Source organism: Heliconius melpomene, chromosome 6, assembly GCF_056956725.1.
Source record: "Heliconius melpomene rosina isolate 202511_hmr_F chromosome 6, ASM5695672v1, whole genome shotgun sequence".
NCBI lineage: Eukaryota > Metazoa > Arthropoda > Insecta > Lepidoptera > Nymphalidae > Heliconius > Heliconius melpomene.
The window spans coordinates 13,546,325-13,569,104 of NC_140394.1; the positions used below are offsets into that span (position 1 = coordinate 13,546,325).

The 22,780-nt window shown below is 39.8% G+C and overlaps 3 protein-coding genes across 3 annotated transcripts; all 3 read right to left on the reverse strand.

Moving 5' to 3' along the window:
• Positions 1 to 901: 901 nt before the first annotated feature.
• LOC146538675 (uncharacterized) lies at positions 902 to 3,044 on the reverse strand. Its single transcript, XM_085187083.1, has 3 exons — positions 2,972 to 3,044; positions 2,666 to 2,705; positions 902 to 1,440 (listed from the first exon to the last, which is right to left on the reverse strand). Exons 1-3 carry the CDS (start codon positions 2,999 to 3,001, stop codon positions 902 to 904), a joined length of 609 nt encoding a protein of 202 aa, XP_085043209.1. The 5' UTR covers positions 3,002 to 3,044.
• Positions 3,045 to 12,449: 9,405 nt separating this feature from the next.
• Positions 12,450 to 17,045, reverse strand: LOC146538676 (uncharacterized). Its single transcript, XM_085187084.1, has 4 exons — positions 16,953 to 17,045; positions 15,447 to 15,474; positions 14,537 to 14,554; positions 12,450 to 14,356 (listed from the first exon to the last, which is right to left on the reverse strand). The coding sequence occupies exons 1-4, from the start codon at positions 17,043 to 17,045 to the stop codon at positions 12,450 to 12,452; spliced, it is 2,046 nt and encodes a 681-aa protein (XP_085043210.1).
• Positions 17,046 to 19,183: 2,138 nt separating this feature from the next.
• LOC146538677 (uncharacterized) lies at positions 19,184 to 21,443 on the reverse strand. Its single transcript, XM_085187261.1, has 4 exons — positions 21,343 to 21,443; positions 20,480 to 20,507; positions 19,780 to 19,797; positions 19,184 to 19,539 (listed from the first exon to the last, which is right to left on the reverse strand). The coding sequence occupies exons 1-4, from the start codon at positions 21,373 to 21,375 to the stop codon at positions 19,265 to 19,267; spliced, it is 354 nt and encodes a 117-aa protein (XP_085043387.1). The 5' UTR covers positions 21,376 to 21,443; the 3' UTR covers positions 19,184 to 19,264.
• Between the last annotated feature and the right edge of the window lie 1,337 nt (positions 21,444 to 22,780).

Below are 22,780 nucleotides of genomic sequence, written 5' to 3' on the forward strand. Positions count from 1 at the left end.
ATATGTAAGAGCGTAGTTGTCAGTGTGCACAACCGGCACAGTCGGAACTCACTCGGAAGTGAGCCCGCACTACTGACGCATGTTATTTATCCTTCTTCTTCTTCTTCCTGGCATTAATCTGGGCTATTACCAGGTTCTGTCTTCCTACTCAACCTACTCCACTTTGCACGGTCTTTTGCGGTTTGTACTGTCTCACAATAATCTATTGTCAAGTACCGCCAGTGAACTACCCACCAAATTATAAGAGAAACATCATACCAGTCCATAGAAGTAGTTTCAGTCATTATTCTCTAACACAGGGGTTCCCAACCTGTGCTACGCGGCGCCCTAGTGCACCGTAGAAAGTAAATAGGGGCGCCGTGAGTTGGTTCCTAAATCTGAAATCGGAAATCTCGAAATCTTTGAGAAACTGTGAGAGCAAGCTCAACCGTCACATTGAATTGACTAACGCCCAATGTTAATAACCAATCCCAATCCAAAAATTGCAACCATAGATTGAAATAGACAGAGATGGAGGTAGGCATGCAGGTTAGTGATTGGATAGACATGTCGGACAGTACGAGACAGACGTTAACTGGAGATAGGAGATACATTATTAATATTGGGCGTAAGAAGACTTGTCTGTCGTACTTTATTATTCTTATGTCTTAATTGTTATTTTCTCAATTTCATATTGTCGATGTTTTAATTTTTGATCCTATATGGGTGTAGGTATCTATTTCAGTGGCGTAGCTACGGGGGTGCGAGCGGGGCGGTCGCATTGGGGATCAAAAGGAAAGGGGCATCAAAGTCGATGATGACTTTGTTTTTTTTTAGAACTCATTTTTTTAGAACACATCAACAAGAAAGAATAAATAAAACAAACTATTATTTATGTAAATATTTTATTGCAATTAAACTCTCAGCCAGACGAAGCAGAACTGATAGCAGCAGCTGTAGCTTGACTGGTCTTGCCAGTAGATTGTGCATATGCAAGTGCAACAGACTCACTGATACCACCATCTGGTTTCTTTACTGGTGGTTTTTCTATAGTCGGCGTTTCATCACTTGGTTTCTTATCCTTGCAATCGTCTTTTGGTTTGTCGTCCTTTGGTTTGTCTTTACAATCATCTTTTGGTTTGTCGTCCTTTGGTTTGTCTTTGCAATCATCTTTTGGTTTATCATCTTTTGGTTTGTCTTTGCAATTATCTTTCGGTTTATCGTCTTTTGGTTTGTCTTTGCAATCATCTTTTGGTTTATCATCTTTGTGCTTGTCATCTTTTGGTTTATCTTTACAATCATCCTTTAGCTTATCTTTGCAGTCATCTTTAGGCTTATCATCTTTAGGTTTGTCATCTTTCGACTTGTCATCTGGTTTCTTATCTTTACAGTCATCTTTTGGATCTGGTTTCATTTTAAGTAAATCTTTTTCCGGAATTTTAGGCGATTCGGAAGAAGGTTCTAGAAATCAAAAGATGTAAGGATATACACCCGGAGTCGCGACAGTGGGATAATTGCTATGTTGATTACTCTATGTTAAGAACATTAAAACGACAGCGCGACGAAACCTGAGCATAGACGTTGACAGTATATGGATCAGTAATTTCTATTGATTATTTTTATAATGGATCGTGATTTCAGCCAGCTTTTTTTCTTTGCAAGCATTATAATTTAAATTACAGTTTTTCTTATGTTCCTTTGGTAAATGAGTTAGATTTATTTTACAAATAAAAAGAGCAAGTACCCGTATAGCCATCGTGCCGCAGTGGTACAAGCGTATGTTAAGTAAACGCGACAGTAGTCGATCCTCATTTGGGGGAATGGATTATTATTTATTATCATTTTGATTACTACACTATGGTAACAAGGCAAAGCGGGACGTCGAGACCCACCACTTAACACGCAATGGCTGAAAAGTTTGGCGGAAAGTGGGAAACGGAGCATCTTAACACTAGGTTCCCTCTGCCATCTACTTCTACTCTCATGCTACATGCGGGATAAAGCGTAAAGCTGAAAAATTGGTATCTTCATCAAAATACAAGAGGCAACTATCAAAAGTTATAAGTTCTTCCACAATTAAAGGCAGTTTTTTCGTCTTTTGAGGTTTTTCTTCCTCATACTCGTACTTACCTGTAGTAGTTACTACTACTGCTAGTGAACAATAGGTCAATTATTTTTTTTACCAATTTTATGCAACTGGCGTTTTAACGTCCGATCCTCTATCATTATAATATGTGAATTTAGAGTTCTGACAGTAAACTTTATGAAATATATTATAAAAGCAATAAAAAGGTTTTAAAAATTGGAAATCGTAATTTTGAAAAGTAAATGATGTTATTTAAAAATTAAAAATAATTCACTTAATGATTACTGCTCAGTGGTTTTGAAAATAGCAATTTCCGATACTCCAATCTTTTTTCGAAGTTGTGATGCTCAAAACTAAAGTTAGTAGTGACTCGTTCACAAAGAGTTCCCTAATAAAATCAAGTTTCTTGTATTTCATGTTAAATATGCTTTGAAGCTAGAGGCGGCGTAGGGACACAAGCGACTGCAAGCGTGACCGACAGGTTGTGGATTTCATTCACACTTAAGCCTCCTAGAGACATTTAAAATTGGTTTATTTTATTAAAATCATTTTTTTATATATATCTATCCAAATAGGTTATTTATCTTAGAAATTACTAACTTTTTATAATGTTAGGCATTGCATGGGCCATTGCTAGTCCCTGAAAAAAAAGAATTAAAAATTAAGATGTTACACTCAATATTATCGTCATGGGTTATGCGCACGGGGTATGGAAGTCTTAAAAGGAACGGTTTGTCTAAACATTATTTATTTATTTTCATTTCTACACTCTGGTACCACACAATGTCTTAAAAATAAGATTGTATAACTAAATCGGCTAGAGTGCTTGTATTGTTACTGAGAAGTTTTAATTGTAAATTCTACTTAGATACTCGTATAAAAGAAAATATGATACAGTATACTTACAGCCAAAATAAAAATCAAGAACAACTTCATTTTGACTCAACACTTCTGCTGAATATATGACAAAATACAATTCCATCTACTTTTTATATAAAAATTAATTGAGCGTATATAATGTATGTAAATAAATATTCTATAAGACAATACCGAAATGCACTTTATATGGCGTTTTAGGGTTCCTTTGTGTAACATTCCATTCATAACTGATTACTTGCTACGAACAAAAAAAGGTCGTCACCATATTCTACCCAATTTTCAAGATATTGTATCTTCAGTGGCGGAACTTAATCCATGCTGTGTGTTCTTAGAGAGAGAAAATTCTTTCAGAGAAAGAAAATAAAAATAATTAATTCAACCGATTGGGAATCGTAGCCGGTTAACATCATATTGATGCCAATGTTGCCAGCTTAACGCTTTCCTCGGTATAGTTTCTTGCCGGCTCTTCTCAGCAGAACTGCCTTCCGAACCGGTGGTACCTTTTTGCTTACCTTTATGTTCATTCAACGATTCAAAAGTGCTTATAACAGTTTATTTGAATAAAACATATTTTGAATTTGAATCTGAATTTGAATCTAACACAAAATTAATTGTGCACCTCGCCCCATTAGTTTCTGAGATAATCGCCATCGACGAAACGAAATCTTCAGCTTTACAATATTATTCAACGGAACTCCAATAAAAAGTAAAATAAAATGTTGTATGCATTCCTATAGAAAACAATAGTAATATATTCACAATTTATTGAATTGAATAATAAGTGCAACGACTCATGTCTCGACAGTTGGTTATGTGACTCATTTAAACGTCCTCTGAACATAATAGACTTTTACCCGACTGCGCCACGCAAAGGAGGGTAACGTGTTTATCTATCTCTGTGTGTAGAAAAAAACAAATTAAGGAACTTATTCTTCGACTAATTAAATTCAAGGAATCTTGTAAAATTAAAATCCCGACTGTTAATCATAATAAACTAGTGTTCTTGTTTTATTCTATTTACTTTTTTTATAGGTACAGTTGACTTATAACTTTTAGAGATCATGGGGCCTTAAAGTGGGATAATTAATTACCTACTGAAATTAAAGTAGGATGGTTTGATGTTATTAAATCATTGCTTGTTCTCAAGGATTTACGCATTCCTCGACTGGAGTGTGGTTTGTGAATCTTACAAGCAATTCGAATTGCATATGTTTAACGACGCGTCTAACAAGCTTTATCTTGGTTCGTAGTTTTAATGATGACGTCAATGGAACTGACGTCACGTGGCACCCAATAGCCCAGCGACCATCCTCGCGACCATCCCGCTACCATCCCGCCACTCAAACTTTTGCCATGTGGCGCATGACGCCCATCATAATTCAAATTTTAACATACCTTATACATTTTGAGCGTTTTCCAAATTTTATGCGATTACAGTTTATTATGTTTTACGCTTTGTAAAGACGTACTGTATTACCACTGAAGAATTACTAAATTCCTTTAATATTATTATTACACAGTCACAAGACAGCCGTCTCCTGAATACAATTTATTAATTAATGAACAAAAAATATTTACCTATTAAAATATAATATATTTCTTGATAATATTAAAATAATTCGTGTAAGAGGAATATTACATAATTCTGAATATTTGAGAAAAAACATCCTATTTTATTAAAGTCCACTCATCATTTCAGTAAACTTTTATTTAGATATGAACATATGAAGTTGCTGCATACGAGTCCGTTAGACAGACTTATTGGCCGCTAGTCGATCGTAACTTGGCGAGGGCTTGCATCGTCAGTACGTTCGTTGTCAACCTTTAAAAGGAAAAGCGATTGCTCCCCAAATGGAGAATTTACCGATGAGTAGACTGTCATCAGCTGATTTTATTTTCCAAAACGTTGGGGTCGTGGATGTAAGCTAGTAAATGTATATACAGCGACTTTAGTATGTTTTACTACAAAGCTATTTATTTAGAATTAGCAGCAATTTTTTACAAGCTTTCCGGGGATTCATGTCTCACAGAGGGAAACCTGTTAACATTTACTCTGACAATGGTACATCATTCGTAGGACCCTATAATTAAATTTTTTTTATTTACTCCTTAGCTGAAGATTCTGCCCAGTTTGGAACTAAGTGCCATTTTTTTCCTGCTCATGCTCCACATTTCGGTGGTCTTTGGGAGACAGGTGTTAAGTCGACCAAATTTCATTTAAACAGAGTGGTGGGAAATTGTAACTTGACTCACGAAGAGCTTAACTCCGTTTAATTCAAGCTCGAAGCTATTTTAAATTCGCGGCCACTCACGCCTTTACCTACAAATCTAGATGACTTGCTCCCGTTGACTCCTGAGCATTTTTTAATCGGACGACTTCCAGTTGAAGATAAAAGACAAATTTTATTTTTGGTTTCTTATCATATCGGACCCTATTTAATTGAAATTAATTGGATAATTGAATTTAGACAATTACAAGAAGTTCTCAAAATTCAGAAAATCAGATATGGGAGAATAATAAGATAATTATAAGTATGCTTTTATTCAGACAGTAAATAATACATTTTCTTTTAAATTAAACATTATTTAACTATATGAATTGAAATCTAAACAGCCTTAGGCTAAGCCAAAGCCAACACCAATACCGGGGATTAGCCCATTGCCACTTGAACCAGATCCACTTCCAGCACCAGCCCCGCCAGATCCTGATCCTGCACCAGCTCCCGCTCCATTACCTAAACCAATGCCAATACCAAGACCGGGGAAAAGCCCGTTACCTCCGGAACCTGCTCCAGCGCCCGCTCCTCCTCCATTACCTCCAGAGCCTGCTCCAGCACCTGCTCCTCCCCCATTACCGCCAAATCCTGTTTCTGCTCCAGCTCCTCCGCCATTACCGCCATAACCCGCTCCTGCGCCAGCTCCTCCATCACTTCCAGAGCCTGCGCCTGCTCCAGCTCCTCCATTATCGCCATAACCTGCTCCTGCGCCAGCTCCTTCACCACTTCCAGAGCCTGCGCCTGCTCCAGCTCCCCCTCCATTACCACCATAACCTGCTCCTGCGCCAGCTCCTCCGTCACTTCCAGAGCCTGCGCCTGCACCAGCTCCTCCATTATCGCCATAACCTGCTCCAGCGCCAGCTCCCTCACCACTTCCAGAGCCTGCGCCTGCTCCAGCTCCACCTCCATTACCGCCATAACCTGCTCCTGCTCCAGCTCCCCCTCCATTAGCGCCATAACCTGCGCCTGCACCAGCTCCTCCATTATCACCATAACCTGCTCCTGCGCCAGCTCCCTCACCACTTCCAGAGCCTGCACCTGCTCCAGCTCCCCCTCCATTACCGCCATAACCTGCTCCTGCGCCAGCTCCTCCGTCACTTCCAGAGCCTGCGCCTGCACCAGCTCCTCCATTATCGCCATAACCTGCTCCAGCGCCAGCTCCCTCACCACTTCCAGAGCCTGCGCCTGCTCCAGCTCCACCTCCATTACCGCCATAACCTGCTCCTGCTCCAGCTCCCCCTCCATTAGCGCCATAACCTGCGCCTGCACCAGCTCCTCCATTATCACCATAACCTGCTCCTGCGCCAGCTCCCTCACCACTTCCAGAGCCTGCACCTGCTCCAGCTCCCCCTCCATTACCGCCATAACCTGCTCCTGCGCCAGCTCCTCCGTCACTTCCAGAGCCTGCGCCTGCACCAGCTCCTCCATTATCACCATAACCTGCTCCTGCGCCAGCTCCTCCGTCACTTCCAGAGCCTGCTCCTGCTCCAGCTCCTCCTCCATTACCGCCAAAACCTGCTCCTGCGCCAGCTCCCTCACCACTTCCAGAGCCTGCGCCTGCTCCAGCTAACCCTCCATTACCGCCATAACCTGCTCCTGCGCCAGCTCCATTACCTAAACCAATGCCAATACCAAGACCTGGGAAAAGCCCGTTACCTCCGGAACCTGCTCCAGCACCTGCCCCTCCTCCATTACCGCCAAATCCTGTTCCTGCTCCAGCTCCTCCTCCATTACCGCCATAACCTGCTCCTGCGCCAGCTCCTCCGTCACTTCCAGACCCTGCACCTGCACCAGCTCCTCCATTATCGCCATAACCTGCTTCTGCGCCAGCTCCCTCACCACTTCCAGAGCCTGCGCCTGCTCCAGCTCCCCCTCCATTACCGCCATAACCTGCTCCTGCGCCAGCTCCTCCTCCATTACCTCCGTAACCTGCTCCTGCGCCAGCTCCCTCGCTACTTCCAGAGCCTGCGCCTGCTCCAGCTCCTCCTCCATTACCGCCATAACCTGCTCCTGCGCCAGCTCCTCCGTCACTTCCAGAGCCTGCTCCTGCTCCAGCTCCTCCTCCATTACCGCCAAAACCTACTCCTGCGCCCGCTGCTCTATCAATTCCATAGCCTGCTCCAGCGCCAGCTCCTCCACCACCTGCGTGATTTACAATACAATTACCATTACATCCTCCTATTTAAAAAAAATACAATGAAAATTAGCCTTATATTCAAGCAGAACACAATGTCATTTCCCCGTGTGTGGCTTGCTTAGATTTCAAACTTCACTTTTTGTAAAAAAATTAGAAACCTCTTTGATCTTTCTTTAAATAGAATCTCAGTTGTTATTGTTTGATTAACGTTTAAAATAATTTTAAGGATTCTTACTTGGCATAGCCTGAACTGCCACCAGACACTGAAAAACAAAACAATAAGTTGACACTAGGCTCTCTATTATTCTCTCTGTCTACCTTATTATATCCGTAGTATATAATATATAAATAAAATAAAATAATATATAAATGGTAATATATGTACATCTGGTTAATCAATACGCAACATTGGGTTACTTCAACCACAAAAAAAATATCAAAATCTTACCAACACCAAAAATAAAGCAACGGTCGTTTTCATCTTGAAGGTTATACTGAGGTTACACAGAACACCTTCCTTATTTATACTCGAACAGACAATATAATATTCAAAAGTCAAAACAACTGAAAATAAAACAATTGGACACTGAGTAAACACGTATGATGCTGTATAATATTGTATTGCTTATTGACAATTTATATACTAATGTTCTTGTTCAACTTCCACTTTCTTAAATTTTAACTGACTCTGAGGACTCTAACTAAGGAGGATGATTATACAGATAAACATAAGTCTATGTATGTTCTTATGACGTGTTATAGACCAAACGTTGGTATTCAAAATCCGCCCGCCCACGACCCCGTGCATTACCAGAGGAGTTACATGTGCGTTACTAGCTCTTAGGGTGGAGATAGACTGACAATATGCTGATACTGGGTGCTGCTATTTGCCGTTTCCATAGCGCGGATCTGTACCCTCCCCAGAATTCAACGAACGGCCTGACTTTGATGATACAGGGAGGCATTCTTCAACACCGGAAGTGTTGGCATCTTCGAGGAATAGTTTGTCCCTAATTGTGCTCCCATATTTCAGGAAGGGGTGGGGGGTCACCTCTTATAGACGAGTGGTGCTATAGCGGAATGTGACGCTCAACACGGTCTTGCCGCCTACGTAACACATTCATTCGAGGTAGTCTTGGGGGCGGTGCTGTATCGAATAATTTCCAAGAACGTCGTGGTCTAAGTGCATGGTATGGCCACGCTGCGCGCAAAAGCTATGGTATTGTTGCTATATCTGTCCCTGCAACTGCAGGGCATGATGCGTGTGTGTGTTAACAATGTCATTGCTATGTGCTTAAGGCTGTCGTGGCGCTGAGAGACGGACTCTAAGCTCGGTTATGGGTTCGATGAGAGAGCAGCCATGAGTTTCGCCACTCATTTTGATGCCTATTTTGCTCTGTCGATATAAGCCTATAATGAATGATACACTAACCGTGGAATTCGGTAGGAACCATTTTTAAGAATTATAAAAGTTCATACGACGACAACCTATTCTGAGGGCTGGAGAGAGTAGACGTGTCGGTAGTATTACCATTGAGTGTGGATACTCGGCCTATCAAATACATACTGTAGTTATTGACTAATTTTACATCAGCTAAAAGAATACAAACATAAAGGCATATATTCTTTCTTAATTATAATATTGATGGCCTTGATATAATAATTTTCATAAATATTCGGTCAATAACTTATATATAGCTATTCATGTAAATTAGTATGTAATTTATGGCATATAGATCTATAAGTAAGTTTATTATATTAACATATCATTTGTACACCGACCAGTATCCATTTGTATGGTAAGGGTGGCTGAGGTCACCAATATCTATCTTGTATCTGTTTTATGTTTAAGTTGGTGTGATAGAGTAATAAATAAATAACTTATTTCTTTATTTTTAATACTTAAATTATTATTAATTGATTTATTCTTATTTATTCGCCATGTTTTTTTAAGAAACCGTACCCTATGGATAATGCGAAATATAAAATAGAGTCACTATTACTAAAACTCAACTATCTGTCTGTGCGTCGGTCAGCGCCGGCGGTATCTTACGAACCGTGACACAGTGGAAATGTTCACAGACGATAAAATACAAAAAAAAACTAAATATTCAGTTACAGATGAAATTTTCACAGATAATTTGTTTCTGTTGCCAAGTAAAATTACAAATAGTAAAAAACAAAAACAAATTACATATTTGAAGGAGCTCTCGTACATTTTTATTTCTTCGCTAAAAACAATTAGCCGGCATAATGGAGCGTATTGACACTGGTTCTCCTCGGACCACCCTACTATATGTTCTCACAGGTGTATTTTTGAATAATATAATTTTATTGCGCATTATATATTGTGTATAAATTAATTAATATTCAGAAGGTATTAAATAAAGTTTTGGTTCAGGCCACATCACAGTTTTACATATTTAATCGTGGCTCTTCCTCCGTTTTGGCGGAACGTTAGAGTAATTAAAAGTACCTATCAAGAAGATAGTCGTATCGCACGGGCACAAAGTGTGCTGCAAAATTGAGTTCGATCCCCACTCGATGAAAGGAAATATTTATTTAAATTCATATTTTTATTTCTTCGTTCTGGTCTCGAGACAAAGCGCAGCGTTGAATTCCGCAACTCGACACGCAATGCCTACAGAATTCGGTGAAAAAGTGGGGAAAGGAGTGTCTTAACACAAGGTTCCATCTGCCTACCGTGCTGGATACAGCGTGAAGTTGATTTAGTAATAAAATTAAAGTTACACGTGATGCTATTTCGCGTGTAACTGGAAGATTTAGTGATGTCAGTGAACCTAAGGTACGTAACGGGAGGATGCACCAATAGTTGTTTAATTAATATTTTCATTTCTCCGCTCTGGTAATAAAAAGTCTTTGTTGAATTCCGCCACTCAATTTCTTGAAATAGGGCGTAAGTCGGACAAATGAGTGTGGTAGGCGAAGTGTTTCGAAACTACGGACTCTCTGCCAGAATATTTTTCATTAATCTATGCCATTTATACAAGTGTCTGCACACAAAAGCTTGTTATATAATTATTTATTTTAAAAAACATTTGTATTTTTGTATTTACAATGAAAATACATTTGAAATTAGTCATGCTCCCTTATGGCACAGTCGTTTGGTACGTTAGGGACGTCGCACGAGCGTGTGACTGTAAACACAACAGGTTGTTATGGGTTCCACACCCACTCGCCAAAGCAAAATCCAGCTGTAAACGTCGCGGTTGTGGGTTCGATTCTCACTCGGATGAATGAATTATTTTCATCTGTTCGCTCTAGTTACAAGACAAAAGACGACGGTTGGTTCCGCCACTCAACACACAATTCACACGTAAGGTTGAAATAATACAGTGGAAGAAGTGTTTTAACACTACGTTCTACCTGTCCTGCTCTATGCGGGACGAAGTGTGGAACTAAAAAAATATAGATTAAATTATGTAATGTGCTCCAAAACTTCTGGAAGCATTGCGTGTTGGGTGGCGTAAATCAACGCCGCGCTTTGCCTCGATACATACCGGATATATATCGGTCAGCAGACTACATATGAAATGAGCCATCCTTGGCGATTACTCAGCTTTTGCAATCGCTGCCTGAGTACCGCAACGTTATATGCAGATTCAACATCTAGAAACACAACAACCAAACACTCTTCTTTAGCTATTCACCCTCCTTTGGTCTGTAGTGTTATTTAAAATGATAAATAAGTATAATAACAAACACAATTTAATCTAATCTGATGCGTCACAAGGGTTCGTCTGTATCGCGACGGTTGTGAGTTCGATCTCCACTCGAGGAAGTGAAATATTTATTTACATTTAAAATTCCATTTCTTCGCTCTAGTGTCGAGGCGGCGTTGATTTCTGGCACTCAACACGCAATGCCTTCAAAATTCGGCAGAAAGTGGGGAACGAAGTGTCTTAACACTAGGTTCCCTCTGCCTACCCTGCTGTGCGTGGGATACAGCGTGTAATAAATCTTTTTGAAACTGAAAGTGTAAAACAAAGTCGCTTTACGCTGTTTGTCCCTATGTCAGCTTAGAAAGAAAGGCTATAATAACATCTGTTATGTAGTACAGAAATACTGTTATTTTTGAGGTAAATAATAAATAGCTTCGCTTACATTGCAAACGCAGACTGAAGTCTACGAGATTTTCGAGGTATTAGGCAAGGTATACCCTTGCAAAGATCTACAATAAAAAAAAATTGTCATTTAGTTTTTACGAAATATTAATAACTTATTTTCGAAGCGTTTTTAAGCAATACAACATTAATCCTTATCCAATTAAGTACCTTAAATATATTGTTTATCTAATATAGTAGGTAAATATGACCATTTACAGCATGTAACAGCTCAGGAGCGGTCGCAAAGTAATACAATACAGTGTATTAAGTAAATAATTCAGTAGTTTAAGCGGGCGAAGCCGCAAGAGGGAGAACTACGTGTTCTTAGCAAAAAACGAGCTTAGTTAGGTACGTCCAGTAATATAGTCGCGAGTGGACCTTCCGTGTCCGTGTATCCGTTCCGTGTATTCAGATTTAACCATAGAGCTCAAAAGCCAATGGAAAGTCCAATCCGTCACTACAGTACCAATATTTCTTTCATCCCGGCTGATGCGTCACAGTAAAACGTTTGAATATTCTCTAAGGGGCCTCTACGTGTTGGACCTGTATTCCCACGCAAGCCTTCCAAAGGACCGGGTTTTTTTGAACCCGTGAATCTTTAAAAAGAAACATAATAATAATAAATTAAAATAATTAATAATTAATCCGTGTAGAACAGTTAGAAAATTTTTACATTTCGGTTTAGATAGTGATGCAGTTATAAACCAAATGAGCCAGACCTGATCCAGCACTTGGTACATACCCGTGCTGGTTCATATTACCAGATATCTAACCGTTAAATACATAATAATAAATTCTTTATTTTGGGAAAAACAGGAACTCAAAATCAGGAAATCATATATGAGAGAATAAAAAGAAAAATATATGTATGCTTTTATTTACATTGTAAATAATCAAAATATTTGTAAAATTATTCAACTATTATGCTAGACACTATTCCATTGCCAATTATTGGCATTGCCAGATTATCCAGACCCACTTCCAGCACCAGCAACTCCCGATCCTGCTCCAGCACCAGCTCCTCCTCCGATACCTCCAGGACCTGCTCCAGCACTCGCTCCTCCTCCAATTCCTCCAGAACCTGCTCCAGCACCCGCTCCTCCTCCAATATCTCCAGAACCTGCTCCAGCACCTGCACCAGCACCTTCTCCAGCACCTGATCCAGCACCTGCCCCAGCACTTGCTCCAGCACCTGCTCCAGCACCTGCTCCTCCTTCATTGCCTCCAGATCCTGGTCCAGCGCTAGCACCACCTCCAATACCACCAGAGCCTGCTCCTGCGCCAGCTCCTCCTTCGCTTGCACCTGCACTTGATCCAGCACCTGGTCCAGCACCTGCTACAGCTCCTGCTCCAGCACCTGCTACAGCACCTGCTCCAGCACCTGCTACAGCACCTGCTCCAGCACCTGCTCCAGCACCTGCTACCGCACCTGCTCCTCCTTCACTGCCTCCAGATCCTGGTCCAGCGCTAGCACCACCTCCTATACCACCAGAGCCTGCTCCTGCGCCAGCACCTCCTTCACTTGCACCTGCACTTGATCCAGCAACTGCCCCATCACCTGCTACAGCACCTGCTCCAGCACCTGCTCCAGCACCTGCTCCAGCACCTGGTCCAGAACCTGCTACCGCACCTGCTCCTCCTTCATTGCTTCCAGATCCTGGTCCAGCGCTAGCACCACCTCCAATACCACCAGAGCTTGCTCCTGCGCCAGCTCCTCCTTCGCTTGCACCTGCACTTGATCCAGCACCTGCCCCAGCACTTGATCCAGTACCTGCCCCAGCACCTGCTCCAGCACCTGCTTCTACACCTGCTACAGCACCTGCTCCTTCTACATTGCCTCCAGATCCTGGTCCAGCGTTAGCACCACCTCCAATACCACCAGAGCATGCTCCTGCGCCAGCTCCTCCGTCGCTTGCATCTGCACCTGATCCAGCACCTGCCCCAGCAGATGCTCCAGTACCTGCTCCAGCACCTGCTCCAGCACCTGGTCCAGCACCTGCTACAGTACTTGCTCCTCCTTCATTGCCTCCAGATCCTGGTCCAGCGCTAGCGCCACCTCCAATACCACCAGAGCCTGCTTCTGCGCCAGCTCCTCCTTCGCTTGCACCTGCACCTGCTCCAGCACCTGCCCCAGCACCTGCTCCAGCACCTGCTCCAGCAACTGCTCCAGCACCTGCTACAGCACCTGCTCCTCCTTCATTGCCTCCAGATTCTTGTCCAGCGCTAGCACCACCTTCAATACCACCAGAGCTTGCTCCTGCGCCAGCTCCTCCGCCGCTTGCACCTGCACCTGATCCAGCACCTGCTCCAGCACCTGCTACAGCGCCTGCTCCAGCACCCGCTACAGCGCCTGCTCCAGCACTTGCTCCTCCTTCATTGCCTCCAGATCCTGGTCCAGCGCTAGCGCCACCTCCAATACCACCAGAGCCTGCTTCTGCGCCAGCTCCTCCTTCGCTTGCACCTGCACCTGCTCCAGCACCTGCCCCAGCACCTGCTCCAGCACCTGCTCCAGCACCTGCTACAGCGCCTGCTCCAGCACCCGCTACAGCGCCTGCTCCAGCACCTGCTCTTCCTTCATTGCCTCCAGATACTGATCCAGCGCTTGCTCCCCCTCCACTACCAGAGCCTGCTCCTACATTACCAGCTCCTGCCCATGCGCTAGCTCCTCCTGCATTACTTCCAGAGCCTGCAACTGCTCCAGCTCCACTTCCATTACCACCAGAACCTGCCCATGCGCTAGCTCCTCCTGCATTACCGCCAGATCCTGCTCCTGCACCAGCTCCTGCGCTGGATCCTGCTCCTGCACCAGCTACTGCTCCTGCGCCAGGTTCTCCTCTATTACCGCCTATACCTGCTCCTGCACCAGCCCCTCCTACAATTAACAAATTTTAAAATAATATAATATTTAGGCCCTACACAATGTTGGGTGCGTGCAAGATCACAATAATAAAAGCTCAAAATTTTGATAACGTAAATAGGAATAACGGGCAGTTCAAAGCTATATATATATGTATATTGATATACAGTCTGTTTAAATTAAATAGCGTCTTACCTAATATAGGCAGCGGACCTGAAAAAATATATACATAGTTATATTATTAATTTAAGAAATAACACATGAAGGAATGAATTTATCTAAAATATGTTTATATATCTGTTTGATATTAAGGTGGAAGGTAGAGAACGAAGTGTTTGGATACTATGTACCTTGTACCTAATACCGACACTACTTTTATTTTATCTTCACACTGTATTCAGCACATACTATAGTAGCCATCTCTTCCTACTCCCCCAGAGATCATATAGTTTACTTTCATTCTTAACTCTCCGCCGGATTCAGAGTCTTTGACAAAGAATTTATCTGATAATGTACAAACAAAGTAAATCAGGACGTAGCGAATAGTGCATTGTTGCATATTCTTCGTTGGTTTCATGTTAATAATCTTATGTTAAACGCAAAAAAAGACAATACACAGAAAAACAGTCATTTATAGATCTAAATATACGTTTAAATATCTGCAAAAACTGTGTTAATAAGGAAAGCTTATTATACTGTCTAAGAATATTTGAAGGATTTCATGCAGTATTATTAATTCATTCATCTATTGTATTATTGTATTAAGCAATAAATATGTTGAACTCAATTTTGAAAAGAGCAAATGTAGAGTTTCTTGCCGGCTTAGAATTAATTGCCTTCTGAGCCGTTGGTGGCCTTATGTTCAAACTCAATGTTCAGTCTCGTTCAGGGCAAGAAAAAACATTTGTTTGAGTGTGAATCGAACAAACAACCTAGCCAAACAAACCAAAACTTGTGCTCCTACACAATATTGTCATGACGACGGATTTTTTAACTAAAAAATTTCTGATTTTGGTCTTAGAAACTTCTTTAATAGATTTTTAATAGAATTTTAGTTTTTATTCGATTTGAATTGTACATTTAAAATAATTTCAAGGAGCCTTACTTGGCTTAGCCTGAACCGCCACCAGATACTGAAAAACAAAACAAAAATTAATATAACATTTTGTGCTTAATAATAAGTTGGGTGTAGAGAAGTACTAAGAGAAAGATTTCCCGAAATTCCTAGGAACCAGGACAAAACGAATTTTCATAATTTGTTACGGTTAACGATGAAAACTTATTTCAATTATTAAAATATCTCCTACTCAAAAAATAATGGCTGCAGGCTGCCAGACCTACGTTTATTTTAGCAAAGCTGAAATTTTGAGTACTATTAGTCTTATATATAGTTAAGACAGTGTGCCTACTGCGTAGGCAGAGAGAGAGAGAGATAATAGAGAGTCTGGGGGCCCTGGGATTTTGATCTATAAACATCATCATATATCTATTCAAATGAGTGAAAACTTCACTCCTATTAATAAAAATGAAGCTGAAGTAAAGGTTACCATGTGTAGTCAATGTTTTTACAACAATAGGATACGATATATGGAATCCTTAAATTCTTTTATCACTTATAAAAGGGCTAATAATCGACAAATAGCTGGATATATTTTTTTGAATCTTTTTAAAAGATAAATTAATCGAGAACTCTCTCGGTTAAGTCACCTTTCAAACAAACAAGAAACTAAATCAAAATCCGTTTCCGGTTCAACCGGTTAGGAGCTCCAATGCGAAAGATAGTCATAAAGGTGCAAACACACACACACAGTTATTACAAATTTATACTCTTTGTTTTCGTTGGGAGTTGAAAAATAGCAAACATTATGTAGATCTCTCTTCTTCTCTCTGTCTACCCTTTTATATTGCGCCACGTCGTGGCAGGGATACAAGCATGCGATTGTAAACGTTACGGTTGTAGGTTCAATTCTCACTTGGGTGAAAGAAATATTTAATATTTATATATTCAGGAACGGAAATGTTTTAATGGGAACCTAGTGTTAAGACACTTCGTTCTCATTGAAACATTTCCGATCCCCTTTGCTATATAGAGGATACAGCGTGAAGCTGAAAAAATGACTCTAGGCTCTCTCTTCTTCACTCTGTCTACCACCTTGATCAGTGATAAAATATATAAATTATTGTTTCATCTGGTTAATCAATAAGCAGTCTGGGTTTCTTCAAGCACAGAAAATAAAAAAAATCTTACCAATACCAAAAATAAAGCAACGGTCGTTTTCATCTTGAATATTGTACTGAGTTTCCACAAAATACCTTCCTTATTTATACTTGAACAGAACACACCCGAAATTAAAAACAATTGTACACAGAGTACACACAAATGCACTAATGTATAGATATTATATTGCTTATTACTTATTTATATACTAGTGTTTTTATTCAACTTCCGCCTTATTTATTTATAACTGGTTCTAATCATCATGTCGACGAACTTCGTCAAGTGGAGAATAAATAAACAAAACATCGCGAACCTTGCAGGGCAGGACAGGTCTTGGTGGAAGGCCAAAATTGGCCACCGTCACCTCTAGGGGCCTCTCTTGAGACATCTGACTGTGACCACGGTAACTTTCGAGAGGATCACCATGTCCCTCTCCTCCACTAGAGTACTTAGAGTTGGTGATGGGCGTACTCTTTCATACTCCATCTTCTATCTTCCTATCTCTTCCAACTTAGAGAAATTGAAAGAATAGACTACAAGAGCGTGATCCGACCTGCTGCTGACCTTTATATAGCAACTCTTAGATATCGTATCGATAACTTACATCTCGGTAAATTTAGGAGCTTCATGTCACGGAAATGAAGATGCAGAGTGAGATGTGCCAAGTAATACGGTCTGAACGTAACACATTCATTCGAGGTGGTTTTGGTATCCGCGACTTAGCGGAGTTCCAAAAGTAAAAAGTTCTCCTAATCTAAGAGGATGATATGGCCATGATGCGCGCCGGTCTAAACACTATATCGGTAAAAAAGCTATGTTATTGTTGCTATATCTGTCCCTGGTGGTATTACACGTGTGTAGTGTGGTGATATTGTTATCGCTAAATCTACATCTGGAGTTAGACCCCTAGTCGCCCTTGGATGCAATAGTTGAATGTTGTGATGCAAGACATGAGAACCAGTGGACTAACAATCGATGATGTTGACGATCGTGCAGGGAGGAGTATACTCGTTCAGAAGGTAGACCCTGGCAACAAGGGCTGGAACTAATGACAGGAAAAAAAGAAAAATCGAAGTCCTGTCTGAGTGTGAAAGCAATTCATTCGGTCATCCATATAGCACGTTAGGTAGAGGGAAGGTTAGTGTAGTGTTAAGTCATTCCTCCTCCCTCGTTCACAGGTTTTGATGTAGTTACTGTCCTAATACACTTTACATTATCAAATACACACTATAGCAATTAATTAATTTTACACTCGTACAAAAAATACAAACATATTATTTCTTAATTATAATATTTTTGACCTTGATACATATAATTATTTTATTTTATATTCATTCCATTGAATTATTATGAAAAGAGTCTTTTATTTGACAAAAATACACACCAAGTAAACGTTGTTTTTTTATGTATATTATAAGTAAACACTACAGACAGTTGGTCCGTACTTTTTTCTTACTTTTCCATAATTATCAGCTTTAATTACATTTTATATTTAACTGCTATTTAAACTAGGCATATAATTAGAGATCACTATCTGGATATTTCATTCCAAAGAGAGTCCAGGTATATTCTAACCAGGTATATTTTTTTGTATTACAATTTTACAAAATTTTATTTATAGTTTCTTTTTTTTATTATAATGAAATCTTATGTGCCTGTCGGAGGATAGTTGAAGATCGGGATGTGAAAGGTATAATCGTTTCTATATTAAATGATCATTTTTAAATTTTATTTTTACAAAACGTATAGAAACTTAAACTCACGCCTCTTGGACACCGTTCAAGGACGTCCTTGGGCCTAAGTGCTTCTAACCCCGGTAACCAGTATTAAGGCCATACCTTATTTTTTACTAAATTCCCTATGTCGCTATACCGACTGCTTCTCTCTAATTTCTTTGGCTGCCTCTGTGGTAGTTAATTATTGAAGGAAGTTGAAGTTTAAAAATCAAAGTAGTTTTACCGCATCCGGGGACCCCATTTACCCACTGCATCCCCTGGGATACCTGTACCTGTACCTCCCATGCTACTGATGAGGTGGATCCTAGATTGCTGCTGAAGTTTCTCATCATCTCAAGCATTCTATTCTCCAGCATCACTTTCGTGCACTTGGCGATAGCTACAATGGGATTATTTCCAGTTATGTTAAATTTGAGGTTGCCTGTTTGTCCGGTTTCCTCCTCATCCAACTCCACATGACTAAATGCAGTAATGGCTTGGGCCAGTATCGTTGTTATATGTAGCGGCCACTGCCCCCTTGGGCTTTACCTCAAGTATCGATTGCCTTCCCTGAAAGGCAAACATTATTTCCTTGTAAATTATGAGTTTTACTTCTTTAGTAGCCTTAAGGACTGCGAGGAATGTGTGGTTGGTGTTTTTACTCTCACGTAACGTTGAGAGACACCCAACATGCAACATGAAACAGAAGACTGTGGAATGCTTCCTTGATTGATTATGTAGGTATACGTGACGAATGATTATGTATACGTGTGTCTAAATTGGCTAAAGTCTGTAATTTTCTTTATATCGAGGTATCGAAAGGTACAAGAGGGCACTCTCATGTTATAACGCAAAATTCAGGAAATCATATGATGCAGAATAAAAAACAAATTATATATATATACATGCTTTTATTAATACAATTAATAGAAATAATTATTCAAATAATGAAATTATTCTATTACAAATATAAATGTATTCTAAGCAACCTTAAGCTAAGCCAAAGCCAAGCCCAAGGCTAGGGAATAGCCCATTGCAATCTGAACCACCAGATCCTGCGCCTGCGCCAGCCCCTCCTCCACTACCACCAGATCCTGCGCCTGCGCCAGCCCCTCCTCCACTACCACCAGATCCTGCTCCTGCGCCAGCTCCTCCTCCACTACCGCCAGATCCTGCTCCTGCGCCAGCCCCTCCTCCACTACCACCAGATCCTGCGCCTGCACCAGCACCTCCCCCACCGCCGTTATTTCCATTATTACATCCTCCTTTTAAAATACAAAAATACGAAAATATTAAATTTTCATTCTCCGAGTGGGAGTTGAACCCACAACGGCTGCGTGTATAGTTGCACGCTTGCAAAACAATCTTAAACTAAAATACTTCAAACTAAATATTAAGTATTATAACAATCATCGTATTTTTTTATATATATCTAATACATTTATTGATGCTAAATCAAATAATTTTAAAAAAATACAGTTGCTTTAATTAAAATAACATCTCACCTCCTGTGGGCAGCAGATCTGAAAAAAAAATTATAAACAAATTATATATTTCAGGAAAGACAACAACAGTCGATGTTTTTGTGCAGTTTTAGGGTAGACAGGCTACCCTGAGGTAAGATATTCTGTTCCTCGTTTTCCCTAAGATATGCCCCTAGCGTTAACAAAGACAGTCCAAGCGGACTGACCTCTAGGTTATACGTTTCCATCGAGTTACGTCGAAATTAGACGGTTGTTAAAACTTTTTTATGTTGCAGCGCAAAGCGCAATTGCATTTTTGTAAACACTATTGGTAAGAATAATCATTGGCAAAAGAGATCTTAGTGTGCAATACATTGTACATGTAATATATAAGCCGCCCAGGCTTATATATTATATTATATATAAGTTTATATGCTTTTCTTTCCATTATTATATACATATATCGAAGTAAGCTCCACTCAGGTATTTTTATAAAACGCTACACATTCATGTATAAAAAAAATAAAAATTTTTTGCCCCATTTCAGTCTTTCAAGCAAATTTTATGTTTTTTAAATAAACAAAAATGGACCAAATGTGAGTCAGTTTCGCGCTCCCAGGTTTTTTCATGTTTTCAAATTTCAGATTCAATTTTGGAGTTAAATTGCTTTTAGAAACGTTAATATTTATCTACAAACATATAGTTTTGATGACATTTTGAATATAATTTGAGGGTGCCTTACTTGGTTTAGCCTGGACCGCCACCAGACACTGAAAAACAAAACATAAAAGTTTATATAACATTTTTTGCCTAAAAGTAGCGCCTAAAATACTGAAAGCTTCCTTTCATTAAATTCCTACTGAACAGGATAAAATCAGGTTTCACGACTGGACTGGACTCTAGTCCACGCAAACAAAATTATGGGTAATTTTATTTTAAAATATTAACAAAGGTATTTTAGTTACAATGATTTTTACGTTTCAATTAAAATACCTTTGAGGCCACTTAAGTGCGACCAGAAACTTGCGCGTAAATCAAAATAATTGTTATTTTAATTTTCTCGCTCTCTTAACAAGGAAAAGCGCGCCGGTCGCAGTTCACCCACTCGACACGCTATTCCTCTACAATTTGAAGGAAAGTGGAGTAGGTGTCTTAATGGGAGAAGAGTGTCTTAACCCTAAGTTCCCAGGTTCCCTCCGCCTACTCTGCTGCTGTGGAATCAGCGAGAATTTAAATACCTCCAACACTAGAATCTCTAAAAAGTAAACATCGTCATCTATCTACAGACATTACATTCATCGAGGCTGTTACAGTGAGCCCAGACCCTTTTGTCAATTAGAAAAACTGAGGATTGAATGAAAGCTACGATGCCACAGATGCATGGACAACACAACAGCACACGCACTGACACCTTCTGATTGCGACGGCGCGCGGCGGTAAGCTTAGCTAAGCATGTTGACATGATCCTCTATTCTCTTAAGTTGTTGCTTGAAAGCGAAACTAACAAACTTACATTCACATTTATAATATCAGTATGATGTGTGCGGGACAAAAAATATAATTATCATTGGGTTGACTACTAACATTAAAAAGAAAACATCTTACCAGCACCAACAATAAAGCGACGGTTGTATTCATCTTGAAAGTTGTACTTTATTTAATGAATCGCACAAAACGCATTCTCTATATATACTCGAACAGAACACTACACAAAATAAAAACAATTGCATACTAAATAAACACAAATGCACTTTTATTGTTTATTGCTTGTTTATATTAAATTAGCAACTTACCTACGGCTACGCCCGCTTAGACTTGTTGTTAAATTATAGCCAAATTATACAAAATGTGTTATAATGAGGTTTAGCGTACATAACTATAAGGTTTAATTTAATCCGTTCAGTAGTTAATTAAATGTGAAACAAACATTCATCTTTACAAACTTTCACATATTTAATTATATTGTATAAAATATCTGTATGACAAATATTATTGTATGCAGATATTTTGCTCACAACTTGTTATATCAAACAAAAAATCATCATGCTCCATAGAGTATGACATTCCTTGATAATAAGAGAGCTCCCGGAGAGAGTGGGAAGTCGGTGTTCTGCCCATTGAGTGCTGATATAAATATTGGGTCTGTCAAATACATACTTGAAAAACTTTACATATATTAAAAAAATATAAACACATAAACGTGTATTTTTTTTCATATAAATAATATTAATATAATAATAATCATCCTCTTTTATACTCAGTCAATAAATTTTTAAAATGCGTGTTGTATCATTTCAATAATTACCTACATAATAAAAAGAATACGTAATAGCATCGGTCGCAGATTATATGCGATCAGCGTTAAACGTCAGCGATACATTTTTGTATTTTTTTTAAGGCCGTCGTGGCGGAGGAGCACAAGGGAATGATTGTAACGCGTTGGTTGCGGGTTCGACCCCACTCGTTTCCTTTGGCACCAAGGCATAAACTCGGCGTTGAGTTCTTCTACTCAACACGTTATGCCTAACCACAAAAATTAGGCGGTAAGTGGAGAATGGAGAGTCCTAGTTAGGAAGAAAGGAACCTATGGAGGTCCATACTTTCCTTTTGCTAATAATGCTACATATATGCGTTATACAGCATGAAGCTGATAAAAAAATAACATGTCCCATTTAATCGCGTAAGCCGCTTCAATATTGAAGCTTTTTATTTATTGTTATACAAAGTTTCTTTATTGAAATCGATAAAGTTTTATCATAGGCTGTAACTTTTAACACTTTCGCGGACGGCACCAAGTAACTTTGTTTACTGTGATTGCACATTAAATTTCCATATTAAATTATGTGATGTAAAAGTACGCAGTGAAATCCTTGAGGGAGGCCTATGACCTGCATAAGGAGAAAAAATGACTAAGATGATATATAATGATTTTTAATGATACATGTGTTGCTTAAAAGTGGCGCAGCGTGGTCATCCAGATGTGGGCGCAGTGACATCCATAAGTCCTTTTCTGATTTTCCTGATCTCATCAGAGAGTGAATAA